The 19,520-nt window shown below is 55.8% G+C and overlaps 2 protein-coding genes across 2 annotated transcripts; both read left to right on the top strand.

The window, feature by feature from the left end:
• The first annotated feature begins 2,779 nt into the window (after positions 1–2,779).
• Positions 2,780–6,072, top strand: CZH9orf24 (chromosome Z C9orf24 homolog). Its single transcript, XM_032205522.1, has 7 exons — positions 2,780–2,917; positions 3,570–3,717; positions 4,173–4,285; positions 4,401–4,476; positions 4,589–4,802; positions 4,925–5,014; positions 5,970–6,072. Exons 1-7 carry the CDS (start codon positions 2,780–2,782, stop codon positions 6,070–6,072), a joined length of 882 nt encoding a protein of 293 aa, XP_032061413.1.
• Positions 6,073–6,598: 526 nt separating this feature from the next.
• LOC116500662 (myogenesis-regulating glycosidase-like) lies at positions 6,599–16,885 on the top strand. The gene is made up of 2 exons (XM_032205820.1): positions 6,599–6,643; positions 12,844–16,885. Exon 2 carries the CDS (start codon positions 12,973–12,975, stop codon positions 15,007–15,009), a length of 2,037 nt encoding a protein of 678 aa, XP_032061711.1. The 5' UTR covers positions 6,599–6,643; positions 12,844–12,972; the 3' UTR covers positions 15,010–16,885.
• Positions 16,886–19,520: the final 2,635 nt, after the last annotated feature.

Genomic DNA, 19,520 nt, shown 5'->3' with positions numbered 1-19,520 from the left:
CTTGTACCATGGCTTCCTCCACAAGCGCCCCAGCAGGGCAGCACAGGAGGCTCTGACCATGTCCCAGGAAGCTTCTTTGCCCCTGGCAGCACCTTGCAGACTTGCACCTTACTGGGAACGTACTGGGACGATGCTGGTGAGATCTGGCACTGCCGATCTTGCGTACGTGGCAGCTGATGGGAATCCACCGGGAGAAGTTGCCAGGAAGTGGCTACTGTCCCTTTTCTTTTCAATTTTGATGGAGAGGGGGATATTTTTGGCATTAAGATTTTTGTCCACCTTCCAGTGGCCAAGTTCTGGGCTGCATTAATAATTGGGGTTGGTTGGCTGTCCAGGCAGGTATGGAGCTTCACACCAGCTTTTGATAGCAAATGTCACAGCTGCATCCACAGCCTGGCTACAGGCTGGGTTTCTCCTGTGCTGGCAACGAGCAGGCTGCGCTTCCAGCAGGCTCCAGATAACCTGGCAGGTGGGGGGACAGCCCTCTTAGAGTCCGGATCAAGTCCGAACTTCCATTTCATGTCCTCAGCTTGAAAGAAACTAAACCCAAGCAAATGCTACCAAGGTCTCCTTCCACCGCACGGTGCCTGGCGCCCAGGGGAGGGGGTGTTGGGGGGCATTTGTGGGTCACTGCAGTTGGGATCCTTCTGGGATATAGTTAATGGAGATGCCTTTCAGGAGAGACCTCCCGACCTTTGCGTTAATCTCAGAACAGGGGATGAATTTCTGGCTGTCCTTGCATATAGTGAAACATAGCTGAAACAGCCAAATGCAAAGTAGAGTTAAATGTAGGGTTTGACCTGAATAACCTTTTAATTAGGAAGATAAATTTGTTGTAGCTTGACCTTAGTCCATGTTAGGAACCTGCTAATCATTTGACATGCAGAGTGTATTAATGCTGCACTTAACTTGGCCATTGGTTTTATTATCTGGTTTTGGGAGTTTTTTACTCCTGAAGCATCAATCTGCATCTTGTATGGATTCTTTTTCTTTCTTCCTGTTCAGAACATGTAGCACACTGTTGTACTTCTGTTCCCGTCCGCGTAGAGTATTGCCTTAAACAGATCAGTTGTGTTGTGGTTTGTTTTGGGTTTTCTTCTTTTTCTACCATCAGTTTTATGCATTAATTTATTTAAAAGTATGTTTTTTTGGAAAAAAAACATGAAGCGTATAATATTTTTTTTTTAACATTTCCATTGCAGTATTTATCATTGTTACTGTTTGTGTGTAGTGTAACAATTAATGATATTAAAAAGCATACATATGAAAACCAGCCTGCCAGCCTTTGTCACCGGGGCGAGCCGGACAGCGGGGTGGGAGGACACGAAATGCACCATCTCTGCAGCCCCAGCCCTCGCCGAGGCTGAAACCACGGGAGGAAAGTGGACGGGGAGCAGGAGGTTTTGTACTGATGTGCCCTTGTTTGGCCTCCAGCTCAAGGAAAACAGCTCTCCTGGGAGCGGGGTGACCCCTGGGAGCCCTCTCCGAGGATGAGGGGATTTAGGAAGCCAGCCCTGGCCTTCCCCATGAGGAAGCATCTGAGAAGACTGCTCCTCTCCCCGTGACGCCCTGGCTGATGGGCTGTGTCTGCAGAGGCAGTCCCACTGCCTTCCAGCCCCTGGTTCCCTCCCGCCCCCATCGCTTTGCCTGTGCTTTCCTTCCACCTGTCAGCCCAGCCGATGATTTAGGGCTGCCAGTGAGTAATGGAGAGGAGCTGGGCACTGAGCCCAGGACCCCTGAGGGAGGTGCAGCAGTGCCACCAATGCCTCAATACCGTCAACTGCTGCTTTCCTGCCAGTTCCTAATGCAAACCCATAGGCAAGAGGCTCACAACTCGAATTTATCCCATTAAAGAGCAAGCCACTGCCCCTTTTTGCCCCACCAGGTCCACCCCACATGGACAAGCAGATTTTACCCAGCTCCCAGGAGGGATGAAAATCGGTGGCATCTTGGGGAGCCTCAGGACGGAGGTTCCCCAGGGCAGGGGGGTCCTGCTTGGCATCCTTTGAGCAACAAGCACACATGGTTCATGTAAATCCCTCCCCTGGTGTAACCTGGCTGGTGGTGCTGGATGAGGATCACTCCCTCCACCAGCCCTGCAGAGCACACCGCAGCACTTGGGATAGCAAACGAGCCACTCACAGTCACCCAAATCCAGCTTTTTAATGAAAAAGGGGAGAGAGCTCACCTGAGCAGGCAGTAATTCCCCTGGATATCCCAAAATGACCGACCAGTGCCACAGCCCAAGTGTGGAGCCCCCTGCCATGCTGCACAGTGGTGGCTGCAGCAGTGTGGTGCTGCTCCGGGATTTCCAATGAAATACGGGAGAGAGGGGCTGGAAAGGCAACAATTACTGCGATGCCTGGGAGTCCCGAACCTTTCACAGTATCTTGACCAGGACCTGCTGAAATTGTTCCCTACCCTTGTTAATTTAATTGCCTGCGAGAGGGGAAGAAACCTGGGGCCAGGGGGATGCCCATGTCAGGAGGGACGGAGGGAAGATGGGAGGGGAGCAGGGATGGGTCGCTGTGCCCTAATCCAGCACATGCTGTCCCAGGGAGCGCAGCCATGGCACAGAAATCCCCAATGGCCCAAATCCCCCCTGCTGCCACACTGTGATGTCACTGACGGCATCAGCACCACCAGAAGCTGGTGGCACCGGGGCCCCATTCCATTTCCACGTAAGGGCCACGTGGGCTGGGAGACCCCAGCCCCACACAGTGTTGCTGAGCCCCCCCCAAAACCCACCAGGACTCAGCACCCCTGTGGCCACAGCACCATGTTCCTCTTCGCCCAAAAATACAAGACCCCCGTCAGCACCTACACCGACTCCTACCGCCCGCCGTGCACCTTGAAGAAGTCGATCCATGAGAAGGCCCCGCTGCAGCTATGGAAAGAAAACAAGTTTGTGACCCAGGTAAACACCTCGGGGTTTCTCCCCCAGCACGGGGGAGGTGGATGGGGGCACCTCGCTTTCTGTAACAGAGGGGGGTTCGTGTTCCCTGGTCAGCAAAGTGTCTGACACCTCCCGGCCCGTGCTCACTGGCTTTTTGTCCCCTGGGCTTGGTGTGTTCAGCTGGGAGCCCTGTGTGCCAGCAGGACCCCGTGAAGTCCTGAGCACGGCAAAACCTCTCCCAGCCCCGCTCCAGGACAGATCCCCGAGCCGTGGCCTTGCCACAGCAGGGTCCGTGTGCGCCATGGCCTTGCAGCTCTCACCACACAGCCCGACAAGCAGGCAGGCTCTGCTGTGAAGGACACCACATCTCTTTCAGCCTCACTAGCACGTGCATTGTAATTAGAGAGCCAGCAGAGGGCACAGAGATGGATGTCACTGCTGTGCGGGGACAGAACAGGCTCAGAAATGCTGGGAGACCCCAGCCCTCTTGGTCTCTGCCAGCTGTAGGGGACCTGGTTTGTCTCATAACTCCTTTCCCTACTGCTGCTGGCCCCATACGTGGTGTCCCTGGTGCACCCACCCCAATCTCTGCCTTACTGAGAGCCCCGATGCCCAGGAAGGCAGGTGCTGCCGTGTCACCTGGGCATCTCTCCCCGCTCTTTGCTGCCTCTAGGGATTAACGGTGCCCCAGGACCAAAATCCAGCGAGCCAAGGTCAGCCCAACAAGCTGATTAAGGCAGTGATGCAGGAGTACTTGTACAGGAACGCCATCGACCCCACCGCCTACTGGCCTGAGAAGTACTGGCTGACCAGGCCTGAAGGTACCACAAGGTCCCATCCCGTGTCACACAGGGCATGTCCCCAGGAGCCACAGGTGGGGAGCTGAGGATGCTGGTGTGGCTCAGTCCATCCCTCCTTATGCATCCTGTGTTCCCCTGGAAAAAGGGACAACCACTTGGCATCTGCACTCGTGGCTTTGCTGCTGCCACACATCCCCATCCCCATCCCCATCCCCATCCCCGTGCTGAGGTCCCTGGGCTCACTCCACTGGCAGTCTCCCAAAACCTGTGGTGGTTGGTGATGCCTGGACACATCCCTCTGGGCATCCCGTGGCCCAAAGCTGCATGCAAAGCAGCAGCTCCTCTGAAATACCCCCGAGCCCATGTCTGTGGGACATGGGAGGCTGTTGGGACACTCCAGCCATATCCCCATGGATATCCCCAAAGGTGGCTGCGCGCCCCATGGGCCACCCCTGCCTGTCACCTTCACATTGCAGAGAAGTACAACCCGGTTTTTGTCAACGAGGACAAATACATCACCTGGAGAGCAGGCCCCTACAACAGCGCAGCCTGGAACAAGTACAGCACCTACCTCCCCCTCCCACCCAAGGTAGGGCCTGGCTCCTCTTCCCCCAAAAAACTGGAGCCCTGAGGGTGCCACTAGCACCTCGGGCTCTGCACCAAAAGGGTGGCAATGCTGCAAGGGCTGTGATCACTCCCTGCAGGAGAAGAGGATGGAGACCTACCTGCGCAGCATACCCGTGCCATACCCTCCAAAACCCGCCTGCCTCAACCAATACGGTAACTGCCCTCACGCACAGCTCCAGCTCTTGCCGTGCCCGTGCCATCCAGGTGCTGAGCTGCCTGGTGATCTCCTCCTCGCCCCTTATCCTCGCCGCCCTTCTGCTTGCAGAGCGGGAGGTGGTTGCTGACATGCTGCGCAGGCTGTCGCGGCTCTCGCCACCGTCCCTGCAGCCCGTGTACACCACGTCGGGGAGGAGACCCTTCCAGGGCTACTACAGCCCCTGCTCCGGGCGCCACTACTGCCTGCGAGGGATGGACTACTACGTCGATGGGGACGCTGCCATCAGGAGCCATCTCAACACGCTAGCAGAGAGGACTGTAAGGTTGGGTTGAGATGGGATGGGTAGGGTGGGACGAGTTGGGTTGGGATGGGATGGGGTGGGATGGACATGCCTTCCTTCATCTGCAGGGCCACTCAACACCCTGCCTTCGATGTCTCTTGCAGGAGCATCCCGTGCTGCAATTACAGCCCCACGGCGACACTCTGTGCACCTTCACATTGCCCCCAGCCATCGTACCCATATATGAGCCCTAGGTATGGATGGGTTGGGTGAGGAACTGCTCCAGGCACGGGCAGGCTGCCCCAGGGTAAAGCTTGCTAACATCAGCCACTAGTTCTCTTTTCATTAGGCTTTGATGCAGAATTGCTCAGAGGATTTTTCTGGGGGCTATGGTGCAGCCTGCCTTCATGTGGGTTAGCATTTCCCAGATTTTGGGGCCACAGCAGTGTTGCCTATGCTGCTCTTGTGTTTTCTGTCATTGTCACTTGCTCTCCTTGGAACACAGTCCTGGTCCCACTGCCCAATATGCAGTAATCAGCCCAGTCCTCCACCCACTGCAGGTCCAGCAGCACCTTTTAATCCCCGCATGTTCCCTTTTGGTATCTCTCCACTGCAGAGGCAGCTCTTACCCTGGAACAGCCCTTGGGAAGCAGCAAGGGGAGAGGGGAGGCTGTTTATCCAGCTTAGTCATCCCTGTGCTATTACATCAACGCCCCACAGTCCAAAATTAGGAGTCAGGCTCGTAGAAGACGTGTGATTGGCATTAAATTCCTGAGAGCAGAAACTGAAAGCAAATGGGAAGAACAAAAAAAGCAAATGGGAAGAACAAACGGGGCAATGAGCTCCCCACAGATGTCCCTGTGCCCAAGCCCTGGCGAGATGTTTCTCAAGGTCTTCTCTGCTGAGAAAGAGGCAGATTTTCCTGTACTTGCATGGCTCTGGAAATGAAGGCTTGAGGGACGTGACAGTGCAAGGAGCAGGAGGTGGCAGCATGAGACCTGCTGGGAGCAGCTCGCTCAGGTGGCAGCACCAGGGAGCTTTCTGCCCAGCCTTGGCTTTGGCCTCAGCACCCAAAGACACCTCCACAGGGGACTGGGGTGGCTGCACGCACACCATTCGCCCCTAAGTGATGCCAGCAGCCAGCACTGGGGCTTCTGCTCTTCTTCCTCACTGGAGTTTCATCCTCCCTGTGCCGTGTATCTCCCCCAGGTGGGACACGAGCCACTTCAAGAGGATGGGAGGAGTCCAGCGAGGCAGCTACACCATCCACCCCGAGTTTTGCTCAGAGGCTTACTCTGCCCAGGAGTGCTGAAGACCAAAGGTGGGCTTTCAATAAAACCACTTTGGGCAAACTGCTCCTGTCAGCTCCTTTCCTTGGCACGGTCGCTGGAGAAGGGGGGACCTGGGATAAAATCCAGCGGCCGCTGCCTTGGGGTGCACTGGAACAAACCTGGGGGGCCAGTGCCCAAACCAAAGCATGCAGGAGAAGCTCTGGGAGTGCAGTGACTGCACCAGAAGGAGAAGCAGCCCACCAGGACCCCCGGCACGGGGCTAAGCGAGGAGTGGGGATCTGCAAGGGGTATGACAGTAATGACTGCATGCTGCTAATGAAGGCGTGCGGTCAATTAGCAAAGACCTGGTTGCTCCTGCACCCCCGGCACCCCCTGCCTCACAGGCACCCGCTGCGCCCCAGCCGGGCCAGGAGGGGACCGGGGGCGACTGGAGGGGACTGGTGGCGACTGGAGGGGACTGGTGGCGATCGGGGAGGGCCAGGGGGGGCCGGGCCAGGGCGGAGCGAGCTCCCCGGTTCCGCCCAGCCCCGGAACCGCTGCGGGAGGCGGTGTGCTCGGCGGCCGGAGCCCGGCCATGGCCCGGGGCTGCGGGTAAGTGCCGCGACCCCTTGGGGCTGGGGGGGGGGTGCCGAGGGGTTCCCGGGGCTGGGGGCTTGGGGTGCCCCCTGGACGGGTTTGGGGTGCGCACTCCCAGGCAGCGGGGTGTCCCTTGTCGGGGTACGGTCCTTTGGCCCCGCTAGGTGTAGGGGCTGCGCCCCGGTCCCCCTGCCACTTGCAGGGTGTGGGGAGGGGGTCAGCCGCCCCGAAAGGGCTGCCCGAGCCCCGGCTCCAGCCACAGGTTGGGCTCGGAGGGTCTTTGGGACAGCCCGGCCACCAGCCCCTGCCATGGGTGGTGGTGGCGAGCAGCGGAGGTGCCCCAGGGAGCCCCTGGCCACCTTTCTCCTTCCCCTTTCCCTCTTGGGCTGCGTGGGCACCGTGGGCGATGCCCAGCGGGACGGGCACTGCAGCCCTGCAGCGGGTGAGGCGTGAGGCTCGCATCGGACCCAGGCACGCAGGAGCTGCCAGCAGGTGTTTTAACAGCTTGGCACTCACGTTTGGCCCAAGGCTGGCCAGCATCACTGGTGCTGTTGGATACGGGAAGAAATTTCGGTGCTCATCGCCTGCTGCTCGCTCTGGAGCTGGAGGCACCTGGGGGTTTCGCAAGGGTTGGAAAATTGCGGAGGCTGTGCCAGGGGCTGCCCCTGGGTTCCCATTTCTTCCTGGTATCACCTTGTGGTGCTCGGGTGTTGGGGTGGGCTCGGGTTTCAGCCAGCCTCAGCGCCCGGGAGTGCTCCCAAAAGGGCACGGGAGTGCTCCCAAAAGGACAGATCTGCTCCTTCAGCCTGGGGTGGGAGCACGGCTCCGTGGCCACCTTGGCAAGGAGTCACCAGCTAGGGTCTGAGCTATCGTGTGCCATGGGGGAGATGTGGAACCGAACGTGTCCAGAGGGCAGGGCATAGGACAGGGGACAGGAGTCATGGTGGTGGCGCTTGGGTTGGGTTTGGGGGGCAAAGCAGGGCTGAGGCACTGGGGAGGTGCTCGCACTGCAGCCAGGCACAAGCAGTATGCTGGGGGAATGTCCCCTGCCAGGGCACTTCTATTCCTGGCCACTCACTGTGTTTTAAAGCCTGTCCTGCATGAGAGATTGCTTTTTGCAATTGCACTTGGAAGGATTTCAGGGCAAGTTTGTTTAATTCGCCTTTCCTACACATGTGAGCTGGAGAGTTCGGCAGCTTGGAGAAATTTGGTCACCATGAGCATGACCTGAGGCATTGCGGGGGCAAGTTTTAGGCACCTACTGGGGGCATTGCAAGCATGTGCAGAGCTAAACTGAAAAACCAGCTTACTGGAACTTCATCTCGCTAATCAGTGCACATTAAAGAGCAAGGAAAGATGACGTGAAGAGAGAATTGTCAGGTGTATTCAATCTTAAGACATCTGCCACCAGAATTGTCTCACTGTGGGCCTTTTTGCATTGCAGTCATGGTCAAACACCCAATGAGGTGTTCAAAGGGGTTTGGAGCATCACTCGGTGCGGGCAGCGTGAAGGAACAAAAGTGGGCTGTGAAGTGCCAGTTCCTGCAGTACAGGTGGAAGTATTTAAGGTTCAGCAGAGGGAATAGTGCAGCCTCAAATCTGTCTCTGCACACCATGCGAGACCTAGCAGCATTTCTGCAGTCCATGGATGAGCTCTATATTCACATATTTGGGGTTTATCCTCTGGGTGCTCAGTGCTGCTTGGTCCTGGCTTAGGAACCAGCCAGCAGCAGCGGGGTTGGTTGTTTCCTTTTGCTCAAAGCAGCTCCATTACGGTGCTGAATCATAGCTGTGCTTAGAAGCACAAGACTTTTTTGGGGAGGAATAATAATAATTCGGTATGGGAGCAGTGTGAGTTTTTTGCTTTCTGCTTCTTAAAAGCCTCTGAACACAGGTGGGACAAGCGTTTCCCCTCCCTTCCCACTCCTGCCGCAGGAAGGTGAGTCCTGAGCCTGAATCCCGAGGCTCTGGGATGCAAAGCCGACACCCCACTCATGCCAGCAGCACCCTGCGTGCTCTCTCCTTGCTGCTGTGATGCCTGCAGCAGCCACCACAGCAGGAGGGCTGGCTGCACACGATTCCGTCACGGTGCCCGAGAAAACACACCGGTGACACGCCGGTGACGTGCCGGTCCCCTCCTGCTGCCCGCAGGCACGTGCCGCTCGCAGCCTGCCCAGGGCACAGCCAGCTCCGTGCCCTGAAACCTCCCGGTGCTGTGGGGAGGACAGAGAGATGCAGCAGCATGGATTTTTGATGTGCTTAAAATATATCTGCAGCAGAGCCAGGCACCCCCGGGAGGCGATGGACAGGTAGGTGCTGGCACTGATCGCGTCCCCGGCAGGATAAGCTGTCTGTACCCGACAGCCAGGCGTGGTGGGGAATTTTCTGCTGTATTGGCAGGGAGGTGGCATCCCAAAAGCAGGGAAGCAGCTGTCACTTTGCAGGAGGCAAAGTGACCCCCCTCTCCTGGCCTGTCCCCCAGCCCTTCAGACCAGGCAGCGTTGGGCCCTGCTGTGACCTAGAGCAGCTGTGCCCCACCTTGCTGGTGCTGCCCTGTGTACCCCATGTGTCCCCCTGCCCCCCTGGCTCCTATTTGATTCCTCAAAGAGAAAATAAACCCACAGAAGGGTTTGTTCATCCCAGCCCCTTTCAGACTTGGGCTGCAAAGTCCCTTTAGCAATTCACAAGGACTGTGCACTCAGAGGCTTCTTTTGTTCCTGTAGAAGCTTTACAGAGAAGTCATTTCCCCCTTTTGCCATCCTAATTCCCTGCTCTTTTAGGGGTTGGAAACGTCTGGCAGTGAATTCTGCAGTGTTTCATCTGCTTGACCCCTTCCAAGACATTCGGAGAGGTGGCAGCACCTTGCATCACCTGACATACAGTTTTCTGACATCCTGGCCTGGGAAATCAGTGCAGGCACCAGCACAGTTTGGATCTGACCCTGCCGGGGCGATAGGGACCCATTAGTTGTTAGTGACCATTTTTAAACCAGTGACCTCATTACGAAGGTGCTGGGGTTAGTGGTGCTGTGGGTCTCGCAGCCCGCGTTTAGCAGCGGTATTGGTAAAAATAGAACCGGTCGAAAAATGAATTTTTATTTTTACTCTGTAAAGTGTGCCCTGCTAGGGTGTTTTGCTTTCATCACAGATCAAGGCAAGGCGACTGGCTGCTTCCATGGAAAGGGAAGAAAAAGCTTTGTTTTTGGGTCAGCTGGGAAGCTTCGTCGCAGCAAGCTGCAAGCACGCTGCTTGGCTTTGCCGCCCTCCCTGCCCGTTTTCTTTTTTTAGAGGAGCTGGAGGTCACCGCAATGTCGCCTTGGAGCAAAATAACAAGTTTGCATTCCAAAATATGTTGAAACAGCCGTGGCGTGTGCAGGCAATTCTCCGCGTGCGAGGTGGTGGGCGTTATCTCGGGGGAGCGTAGAAGACTTACCTTTGGTCTGGGACAGGGACAGGGACAGGTCACGGGATGGTGAGCTGCAAATTTTGTTAACAAAGCAAAACCAAGGAGGTCTGGGCCAGCTACAGAGCAAGCTCCTGCTGGCCCCCAGCTGCAAACATTTCTCACAGCCTTCTTGGCAGAGCTGTGCCCGAGGTGATGTCCAGACCTCAAGGTTCATCCTGGAAGAGGTGACATCTGACACAGCCCATCAGCCCCATGCACCAAAAGGGGTTTAATCCTACCTCAGCCATGCTCTGGGCTGTCCCACCCCATGGACAGCTGCTGCGTTTACAGGGTTTGTGCTGCTGAAGCTCTCCCTGTGGCTCAGCAAATTTGCCCCCACCACGAGTGCCTGAAACGGTGCTGGATGTTCAAGTTGCAGCCTGCACCAGTGCTTGAGGTCTGGGCATCTTGCATGGTGCAGTGCTGCATTTTTGGGTGCTGCTGATTGCACATGTCAGTGAATATCATTTTCTGTGGTGGGACAGTGCAGGATGGTGCTCTGCCTCCATGCAGGGCTGCCCGAGCCCTTCCTCCACCATGCCACAGAGGTTGGCTCAGCCTTCGCACTGGATGGGTGCCCCGGCATCCATCGTGTGTCTGTTTGGGTGTGCCAGACCCACGGACAGCCAGGACCGACAGACTGGGTTAAGTCTGCTGGCTCAGACACCCAGGTTGTGAACAGCTCCGAGGCAGAATGGGGCCGAAAACCTTTCCTACAAACTGCATTGGTTCGCTCCTGAGTGGCAGCAGTGGTGCCAGCTCCTTCGCGTACATCACAAATTCCAGCCCATGGAGGGGGAAAAAGAAACTGCCTAAAAATAGAGCGGATTCAAAGTAGTTCATAAATAATAAAGCAGCCTCCTGAAAGGGAGATGGAAATCCAGCAAGTCCCTGGAGCAGGGGGCTGCTTTGTTGCTCTCAGTTTTAAGCGGAGATGAGGAGGGGGCCATCTCCACCATAGCAGGATCAGCCGTATCTGAGGCTTAAAATCCTAGATGAAATCTAGGAGAGACAAAGCCATTTATTTCCCTTTTCTCATCCAACATGACAGCTTTCAAAAATCCTCTTCCCTGAATAATTTGCCAGTTCTGCTCAGTGGGTGGCTGCATTTTGTTTTCTCCCCCCTCGAGCTTCCCGGTCCCAAGATAACACACGTACAAGGCACACACTTGTCTCTGATAGCGGGAGCTCTGTCACTGGCATCCCAAAAATTCCCAGTGCAGAGAGGGAGGGAGCTCGTCTGGGCTAAGCATATGCTTTTAAATGTCTGGAAACACCCAGCCACTTGCACTGGCCCCATGTGTGTTGTTGTGGTGCTGGCACACCCACACGGACCCTCTCACCTCCCACGAGTGTCCATGCTGGTGGAGATGGGTGGCAGGGAAGCAGCTCCGATTTGGGCATCACAATGTCCCCACAGCATCGCTTGGCTGTGCTGGTTGCATCAAAAACCCTTCTGTGAACCTTCCCAGCACCATCCCCACTTCTGTCCCCTCTAAACACCAAGGAGTGTTGCTAGAGGAGGATGAAGGTGTAATGCCAATGCAGGATCTCCCACCACCGCCTTTACTGCCTGATTTTGCTGGCAGCTGGGCTCGTGCTGGGGGGCGAGGATCCCCTTCCCCTCCTGTGGGCAGGACGTGGCCCTGGGTGACACGGGCAGGGTGACTGGCGCTACTCCTGGCCGGTGAGTGAGGGCTCAGTGGGACTTGGCTGCGGGACAGGTCGTTTAGCTCTACCCACTGCCTGCTCAGGCTAATCGCTTCCTAATGCCGCCGTAATCCCATTTAAAGCGACTGGCAGCCCAGAAGGTTACAGACACCCAGCAGAAGGTGACGTGGCCAGGCCGGCGCTCATCCTGCCTGCCTGCATCCCGTCCCTGCAGCCCCTGCCCCAGATGCCCCCGTGTCCCTGCTGGGCTCTCTCTGACCCCACATCTCTGCCCAGCAGCAGCTCTCTCAGGGATGGGGTGCGGGCAGCCTGCTCTGCTCTGAGCCTTCCTTCTTCTGACAGCAAGGCTGCGAGATCTGTCCCGAGAGCTGCTTCAAAACGAACAACAGACGCTGTGTAGTTCGCAGAGCCCGTGCCCAGTTGCTGCAGTGCAACCCTTCGGGATCACACCTGGGCAACTCTGTGGAGGGGAACAGGGGTTTGGGTGATGCTCAGGTCACCCTCATCCCCCACAAGCAGCCAAGCTGCTCTGCTGCAAGCCTGGGGCCATTTCGGCTGTAATGGGCTGGAGGGGGCCAGGAGATGGTGGTTAGTCCTGCCCTTGCCCATGCCAAGCCCCTGAGAGCCCAGCATCCTGCTGGGCAGAGGCAGACACCGACAGCTCTGTGGCTCCTCTCCACCCCTGCTCCATCTCTGCCTGGTTTTGCTCCTCACTCCCCAGTGTCCTGACTTCACTTTTCGCCTCTGAACCCACAGCGTTGTGCTTGGCCGAGCCTGTCAAGCCCGCAGCCAAGGGGAAGCCATGCGGCTCCTGGCTCTGCAAGCAGCCTCCTTCCCCGGGGCCATGAAAGGGGAAGCGGGACGGAGCCGAAAAGCTGCCGTGCTCCGCTGTGGCTCTTACTGCCCTGGGTGCTGCCCTCCGTGGGGTTCAGGTTGGGGACCCCACATGTTGGCGGGGGGTGTCTTGGGGCCCTGTCTGCAGTGTCCCAACCCAATAGCAGGGAGGCATGCAGAGCTGCTGAAATTGAGATGGCAAAGAGGGGACAAGAGATCCCTTGATTCGGAGGTTCTTCTGAGATGATTTATATCCTCTTTTTCAGAGACAGGCACTCAAGGGCTCGGTGGAGGTGGGAACTCTCAGTTTTCTTCTCTTGAGAACCCCGGGCTTGCTGCAAAGACATCTTTCTTCCCACTCCTCTGCAAAAGAGTGCTAGTGAAAACAGGGCGCCATGTACACCTTCCTGCCCGAAAACTTCACGCCGGTGAAGCAGAAGCCCTCGAAGGAGCTGAGGCCCATGCTGGGGGCCGTCACGCTGGGCCTCGTCCTGTTCATCGCTGCGGTGGTGGCCTGGTGCTACTACACGGTGTCCCTGCGCAAGGCGGAGCGGCTGAAGACGGAGCTGATGGACCTGCGGGCGGACGGCTTCGTCATCAGGAACCAGCACGGGGAGGTGGTGTTCCGCCTGGCCTTCCGCTCGGGGAGCCTGGACCTGGAGTCGTGCTCCAAGGAGGGCGAGATCCTGAGCTGCACGCGCTCGCACCGCGGGCCGCTCAACTTCTTCATCCAGACGGTGAAGCCCAAGGACACGGTGATGTGCTACCGCGTGCGCTGGGAGGAGCTGGCGGCCGGCCCGGCGGTGGAGCACACCATGTTCTGGGAGGACGCCCACTGGTACGGGGGCTCGGAGATGAGCACCCAGCACTGGCCCATCCGCCTGGCCGGCTACCAGGAGCCCGTGCCCTACGTGACCAGCGACGTCTACTCCTTCCGCGACAGCTTTGGCGGCATCCTGGAGCGCTACTGGCTGTCCTCCAAGGCGGCGGCCATCAAGATCAACGACTCGGTGCCCTTCCACCTGGGCTTCAACGCCACCGAGCGCACCCTCTTCTTCCAGGCCCGCTACAAGGACTCGCCCTACAAGCCCCCGCCGGGCCAGCAGCCCTTCCCCGAGCTGAGCTACCGCGTGTGCGTGGGCTCCGACGTCACCTCCATCCACAAGTACATGGTGCGCAGGTACTTCAACAAGCCCTCCAAGATCCCCGCCGAGAACGCCTTCCGCTACCCCATCTGGTCCACCTGGGCACTCTACAAGAATGATATCGACCAGGATAAACTCTTGAGATTTGCTGAAAAAATTAAGAAGTACCGTTTTAATTGCAGCCACATTGAGATTGATGACATGTACACACAAGCCTACGGGGACTTTGACTTTGACCCTGTCAAGTTCCCCAATGTAACAGAGATGTTTGCAAAACTGAGAGAGGATGGCTTTAAAGTCACCCTGTGGACTCACCCTTTTATAAACTACAATTCCTCGAACTTTGGTGTGGGGATTGAGCGTCAGCTGTTCATCAAGGAGCCGTCGGGGCGGCTGCCGGCCATGGTGGAGTGGTGGAACGGCATCGGGGCCATCCTGGACTTCACCAACCCGGCAGCCCGGGACTGGTTCCAGAGCCACCTGCGCCAGCTCCGCCACAAGTACGGCATCTCCTCCTTCAAGTTTGACGCTGGTGAGACCAGCTACCTGCCCAAGCAGTTCAGCACCTTCCGGCCGCTCTCAGACCCCAGCATCTGGTCACGGCGCTACACGGAGATGGCCATCCCCTTCTACGAGCTGGCGGAGGTGCGGGTGGGCTACCAGTCGCAGAACATCTCCTGCTTCTTCCGCATCATTGACCGCGACTCCGTGTGGGGCTATGAGCTCGGCCTCAAGTCGCTCATCCCCACGGTGCTCACCATCAGCATGTTGGGGTACCCCTTTATTTCTGCTGACATGATTGGGGGGAATTTTTTCCCAAATAAGACAGATGGTGCAGTTGAGATCCCAGACCGTGAGCTGTACGTGCGGTGGCTGGAGCTGTCGGCCTTCATGCCCTCCATGCAGTTCTCCATCCCGCCTTGGCTCTACGACAAGCAGGTGGTGGAGATCGCGCAGAAATTCACCGAGCTCCACGAGTCGCTGGTGGCCCCGCTGCTGCTGGAGCTGGCCGGGGAGGTCACCGACACTGGCGACCCCATCATCCGGCCCATCTGGTGGATCTCGCCCCGCGACGAGGCCACCCACAGGATCGACTCACAGTTCCTCATCGGGGACACCCTCATGGTGGCACCCGTCCTGGAGATGGGCAAGCAGGAACGCGACGTCTACCTGCCGGCAGGCAAGTGGCGCAGCTACAAGGGAGAGTTGTTTGAGAAGACACCCGTGCTGCTCACCGACTATCCCGTTGACTTGGACGAAGTTGCCTATTTCCTCTGGGTTTCGTAACAGCTCCTCCATCAGCTTTGGGATAACCATGCCTTACACTAGAACTTTGTAACAAATAATAATTCTAATTGCACATTTCATTTGGGTCTGGGATTGCCGAAGGGAATTAAATAGACTTTATTGTCCTTGGGTTTTTTTTTTATTTGGAGAGGTGTGATCTGATTTTTTTGTTTGTTTAATTTGGGGCAGGTGGGATGCTCTGTTTGGGTTACAGTAGGCAGAATTTTCTCTGTATAGGTGAGGAAAAAGTTGTCACGCAGTCAAAGCTAATACTTTTTTGGTTCCCAAGGATTTCAAGAGGGGAAGGTTGGTTAGTGCCTTGTGGGAGCGTTTCTTGTCCCATGGGTGCACCCAGCACTGGCATGGGGGTGTGTGATGTGGGAGGGTTGCTACAGCACAGCCTGCCTTAAGTTTTCTAATATGGCAAATATATTTAAAATGACTTTTTTAAGAGCAGCAAACAAGCTAGATTATATATATATACACATATACAGATTCATTTTCCCCCCTTTATTTTGGCACTGGACTAACTCTTGCCCCATGCTCCCCTTTTCCCAGGTACCAGGCAGGCCAGGTTACTCGCATGACATGCAGGTATTTCAGCTGTACAAACTGCACATCGCTTGCTGGAGCAGCTGCATCTCCCCTCCTCACTCATCTAATGCCTGCTGCAAGACTCTTCCCTGTGTGTTTTGCCTCGGGTGTCAACACTGCCTCTTCTAGAGCAGCACCGTCCCTACCAGTGTGCCCAATCACTCTTTTTAACACATTTATGGTCCTGTTCTGTTACGCGATAGTCCTGCAGATATCATCTTTTTTTATTATTGTTTTTTAAGGACAGATGAGCTTTCAGGCTTGTTGCTGGCAGAAGGGCTGCCTGAAGCAAAGCAGATCTCCAGGGGTCTGTGTGCTGCTTCCCCGGGAACAGCGGGTTCCCGCAAGCGGCACGTGTTGTGGATGGATGCGATGTTTTGCTGCTAGCCGGCTTGCCGGTGGGTGGAGAACACCGGCTTTTGCACTGATGGTTTTGTGCCAGTGGGTGTTCTCGCTGCACCCAAGGAAATGTTCTCATGTACCATGGAATTAAGCTAATAGCCGTCTTCATCTCAGGTTGGAATTGAGAGATGATGTTGTTGTGTAGGGCTTTTTGGTGCAGCCCTCCTCTCTCTCCCGGAGATGCAGGGGTCTTCTTCAGAGTTTGGGCTTGCTGTTGGAGGCTTCTGGAGAGGATGCAGTGTGACGTGTTCCTGCACCCCCAATTCCCATTACTAGGATGGGCAAGACCTCAGCTCAGGTTGCTCCCATGGCCTCAGAGGAGATTTTCTCTGCACTTCTCTCCCTCCTTTTTCCGGATTCTTTTCCAGCTTTCCCTTTCAGTTTTGTGGGGGAGGAAGCACTTAGAGAGACACGGGCAGTCTCTGCTCCAAGAAACCACTAGCCTACTAGCAGGATTGCAGTCTGGCAGCTCTGCTCCCCAGGGCAGGACTTTCCTGGCCATGCCCCGGCTGCCGGCACCCCTCAGCCCATTAATTTTTAACGAGTTTGCACAGGATTGAGCTGTGTTAGCTGGAAAGGCTCAAGGCAAGGGGAGTACAGCAGCTGCAGGTTTTCTTACGAGGTTGCATCCAGGCATGAGTCCGCCACCCAGGGAGATGGAACAGCATTTGGGGCAGGGTTCGATACCTGTGATGGTCTTTCTCCAAGCCCATCTCCTGCTCTGGGCTTGCAGGAGGAAGCAAAGGAGCTGTACCTTGTGAGGAGCTTGTGGTGGTGCCCAGGAGTACACTCAGGTGCTTGGGGCAATATCTAAAGTGCTTTTATGGTTAGGAAGGAAGGGAGAAATTTTAATTTGATGGACTCCCTCCTCCTAGATCTTCAAAAGCCACCTGGACATGGCCCTGGGCAACCTGTTCGGGGTGGCCCTGCTTGAGCAGGGGTTGGGCCAGAAGGTCCCAGAGGTCCCTTCCAACCTCAACTCCTCTGTGAGTCTCTGACTCTGGAACTGACCCTGAGGTCTGGCTGGATCTGACCTGTGTAATTTGGTGGTTTGGCCTCAAAACGAGACAGGTCCCTGCCCAGTGGAAGCACAAGCATGTCGCAGGCTCAGCTGTGGAGGGCTCAGGTTTGCTCCCTGGCCGCAGTGCAAGTAGCGGTGCTTTTCCAAGCTAGAGACACTCGCTGGCCAGGAGCTGATCAGTTCTCTTGCTAGGATCCTTTTGTTGTGAACATGATGGGAGTGTCTGGAAGAGTACCTTGGTCCCCTCACAGAGGTCAAGAAAACAAAAGTCCAGTGTGGCCAGACCCTAGCAGCTTTGTGCCAGGAAAGCACCAACATTCAACAGGGCACAGTCAGGAAGGTCATGGAGGAAAAGTCTCCACTAGACATGCCATTCTTCCCCTTCCCTCAAAATAAAGAGTTTTATTGTTAGAGGTTTTTCTTAACTTGTTGTAAACGACTGAGATTATAAAGTATCCTTATTTTTCTAAATGCTGTGGTTAGGGTAAAGCTGGGAGGATGTAAGGGATGAAGCTGAGGAGCAGGTGGCTGCCCAAGGGCCCATATGGGAGGCTGTCCATGGCACCAAGTCTTCCCCACATTTTGGAGACAGGCTCAACAGTGCTGCCTCAAGCTATCAGAAGCTTCTAGGTACTCTCTCCGTCACGCTTTTTACCAAAACCACTGTTTCTAACACTGTGCTGTAGCCCTGCAGCCCAGCTGGAGCATCCCTAGCACCTCACAGACCACAAGCGCTCCATGCACAGACACTTTGGGAACCTCCCCCTGGGGATATCTGTCTGGCTTACCCAAGGGTCGCTGTCCAACACTAGTTTGACTCAGCCAAGGAAAAGCCCCAAAACGGGTCTTGGGGTTGGTTCAGCCTCTTCCAGTTGGCTCTGGCAGGTTTTGTCTGAGCAGCAAGTCGACGTGACGCCTGTGGGACTGGGTTTGGAATCTCATGCCGTTGTGTGTCGGCTGAGTGGGTGCTGGGGTATCACACGCCTTCCTGAGTCGGACCACAATGCCGGGGGGCTTGTTTTTAACCACTTTTCTAATTCTTAATTGTTATGAAAATGAGACTGTAACATCAATTGCCTTGATTGATATAAAACTTTGGAAAACAAAAAGAAGTTTAACGTGTCTGTCTATATGTAGGGCCAGTGTTTCGGGCAGATCTGGGGCTTTTTTCACCTCAGGCTTTACTTAAATAAGAACTGAGGCTGCTGGTTTATTTAAAACTTGTGGTCTGAAGCTTTGATGTGTGTTTTGAAGGGAGGGGCTGCCTACAACCACAACCACCCTCCTGCCGCATGGGCTGGGATGGGTCACAAATCGCCCTCCCTGGCATCCCCGTGGCAGGGGAAGAGCTGTGGCTAGGGGCTGGCCTAGAAAAAGCCACGTCCAGGTGACTCCTGCTGCTGCATCAGATCAGTTGTGACACCCTTTCTGCTGATTCTTTCCCCAAAAGTGCCCCTCAGTGCCAACCTCTGGGGGTAGCTGGTCCATGCTGACACAGAAGACACACGGTTTGAAACTGTGTGCAGGATGACAAGGCTGCTTGCAGCTTCCCAAAGAGGCTCCAGAAATTCACCTGGGGCACTGCCTGTCCCTGCTGTCCCCAGGTCCCCTTCCCACGCTGGTCTGGCAGGGTAGAGGGGTAGTGTGGATGGGTTTGGCCATGGGAGCACCAGAAACAGATCATGAAACTTACACAACTCAGCTGATGGGATGAGGGGGACTTTGATTTGATGCTTTTGCAGCAGAAGGCATTTTCCCAACTCTTTTCCTTTGCCTTCTCCCCTGGATCCAAGCAGTATCCATGTACCAGGCTGATGCTCACCCATGAGAGGTGAAGCTGATTCTGGCTGGAGACCTGGGACAGGCTGGAGCTGCCTTCAGCACCTGCAGCAGTCCTCAGTAATGCACAAGTCCTCCCTGGAGTTGCTGGGATTAGAACTGGATTGCTGTTGTTTTTTCTGATGTTTTTGGGTGGGTATTTTCGCATCCTCCTGAGAGATGGAGCTGTGTCCAGGAAGGATGCATGAGGCTTACATGGGATCTGCAGTACGCTGGGTCGCAGCAAAATGGGAGCTGGACCCCACTGATCATGAGGTGATGCCAAACCACACATTAGGCAGGGCTCAAAAATACATCCAGGGCTGTGCATTGCATGGTGAGGAGTGTTCATGGCCACATCCAGACCAAGAGAGGCTACAGCCAAAGCCCAGCTCATTTCAAACCAGGTTGCAGAGGTGCCCACAGGTGCCAGTGGGGCAGTGGCTGCTGAGCCACGGGGTCCTGGCTGGGAGCAGGTCCAGCCCTGCCTGAGATCACAGCTTTCATTAAAAGTAAGAGAAAAAAAATGGCAAAAAACTGCACACGTCCGGGAAGAGCTGTGGTGAAAGGACAAGCTGACAGCAACAGATCCCCTTCAGGCATGCAGCCAGTCTGGCAACCTTAGTGAAAAACAACCTCTTCCATCAAAACAACCTCTTCCATCACAGACAGTCCT

The sequence above is a fragment of the Aythya fuligula genome, chromosome Z, assembly GCF_009819795.1.
Source record: "Aythya fuligula isolate bAytFul2 chromosome Z, bAytFul2.pri, whole genome shotgun sequence".
In the NCBI taxonomy this organism is placed as follows: Eukaryota; Metazoa; Chordata; class Aves; order Anseriformes; family Anatidae; genus Aythya; species Aythya fuligula.
Note: the sequence above shows the minus strand (reverse complement) of the source record. Positions and strands in the feature narration are given on the sequence as shown.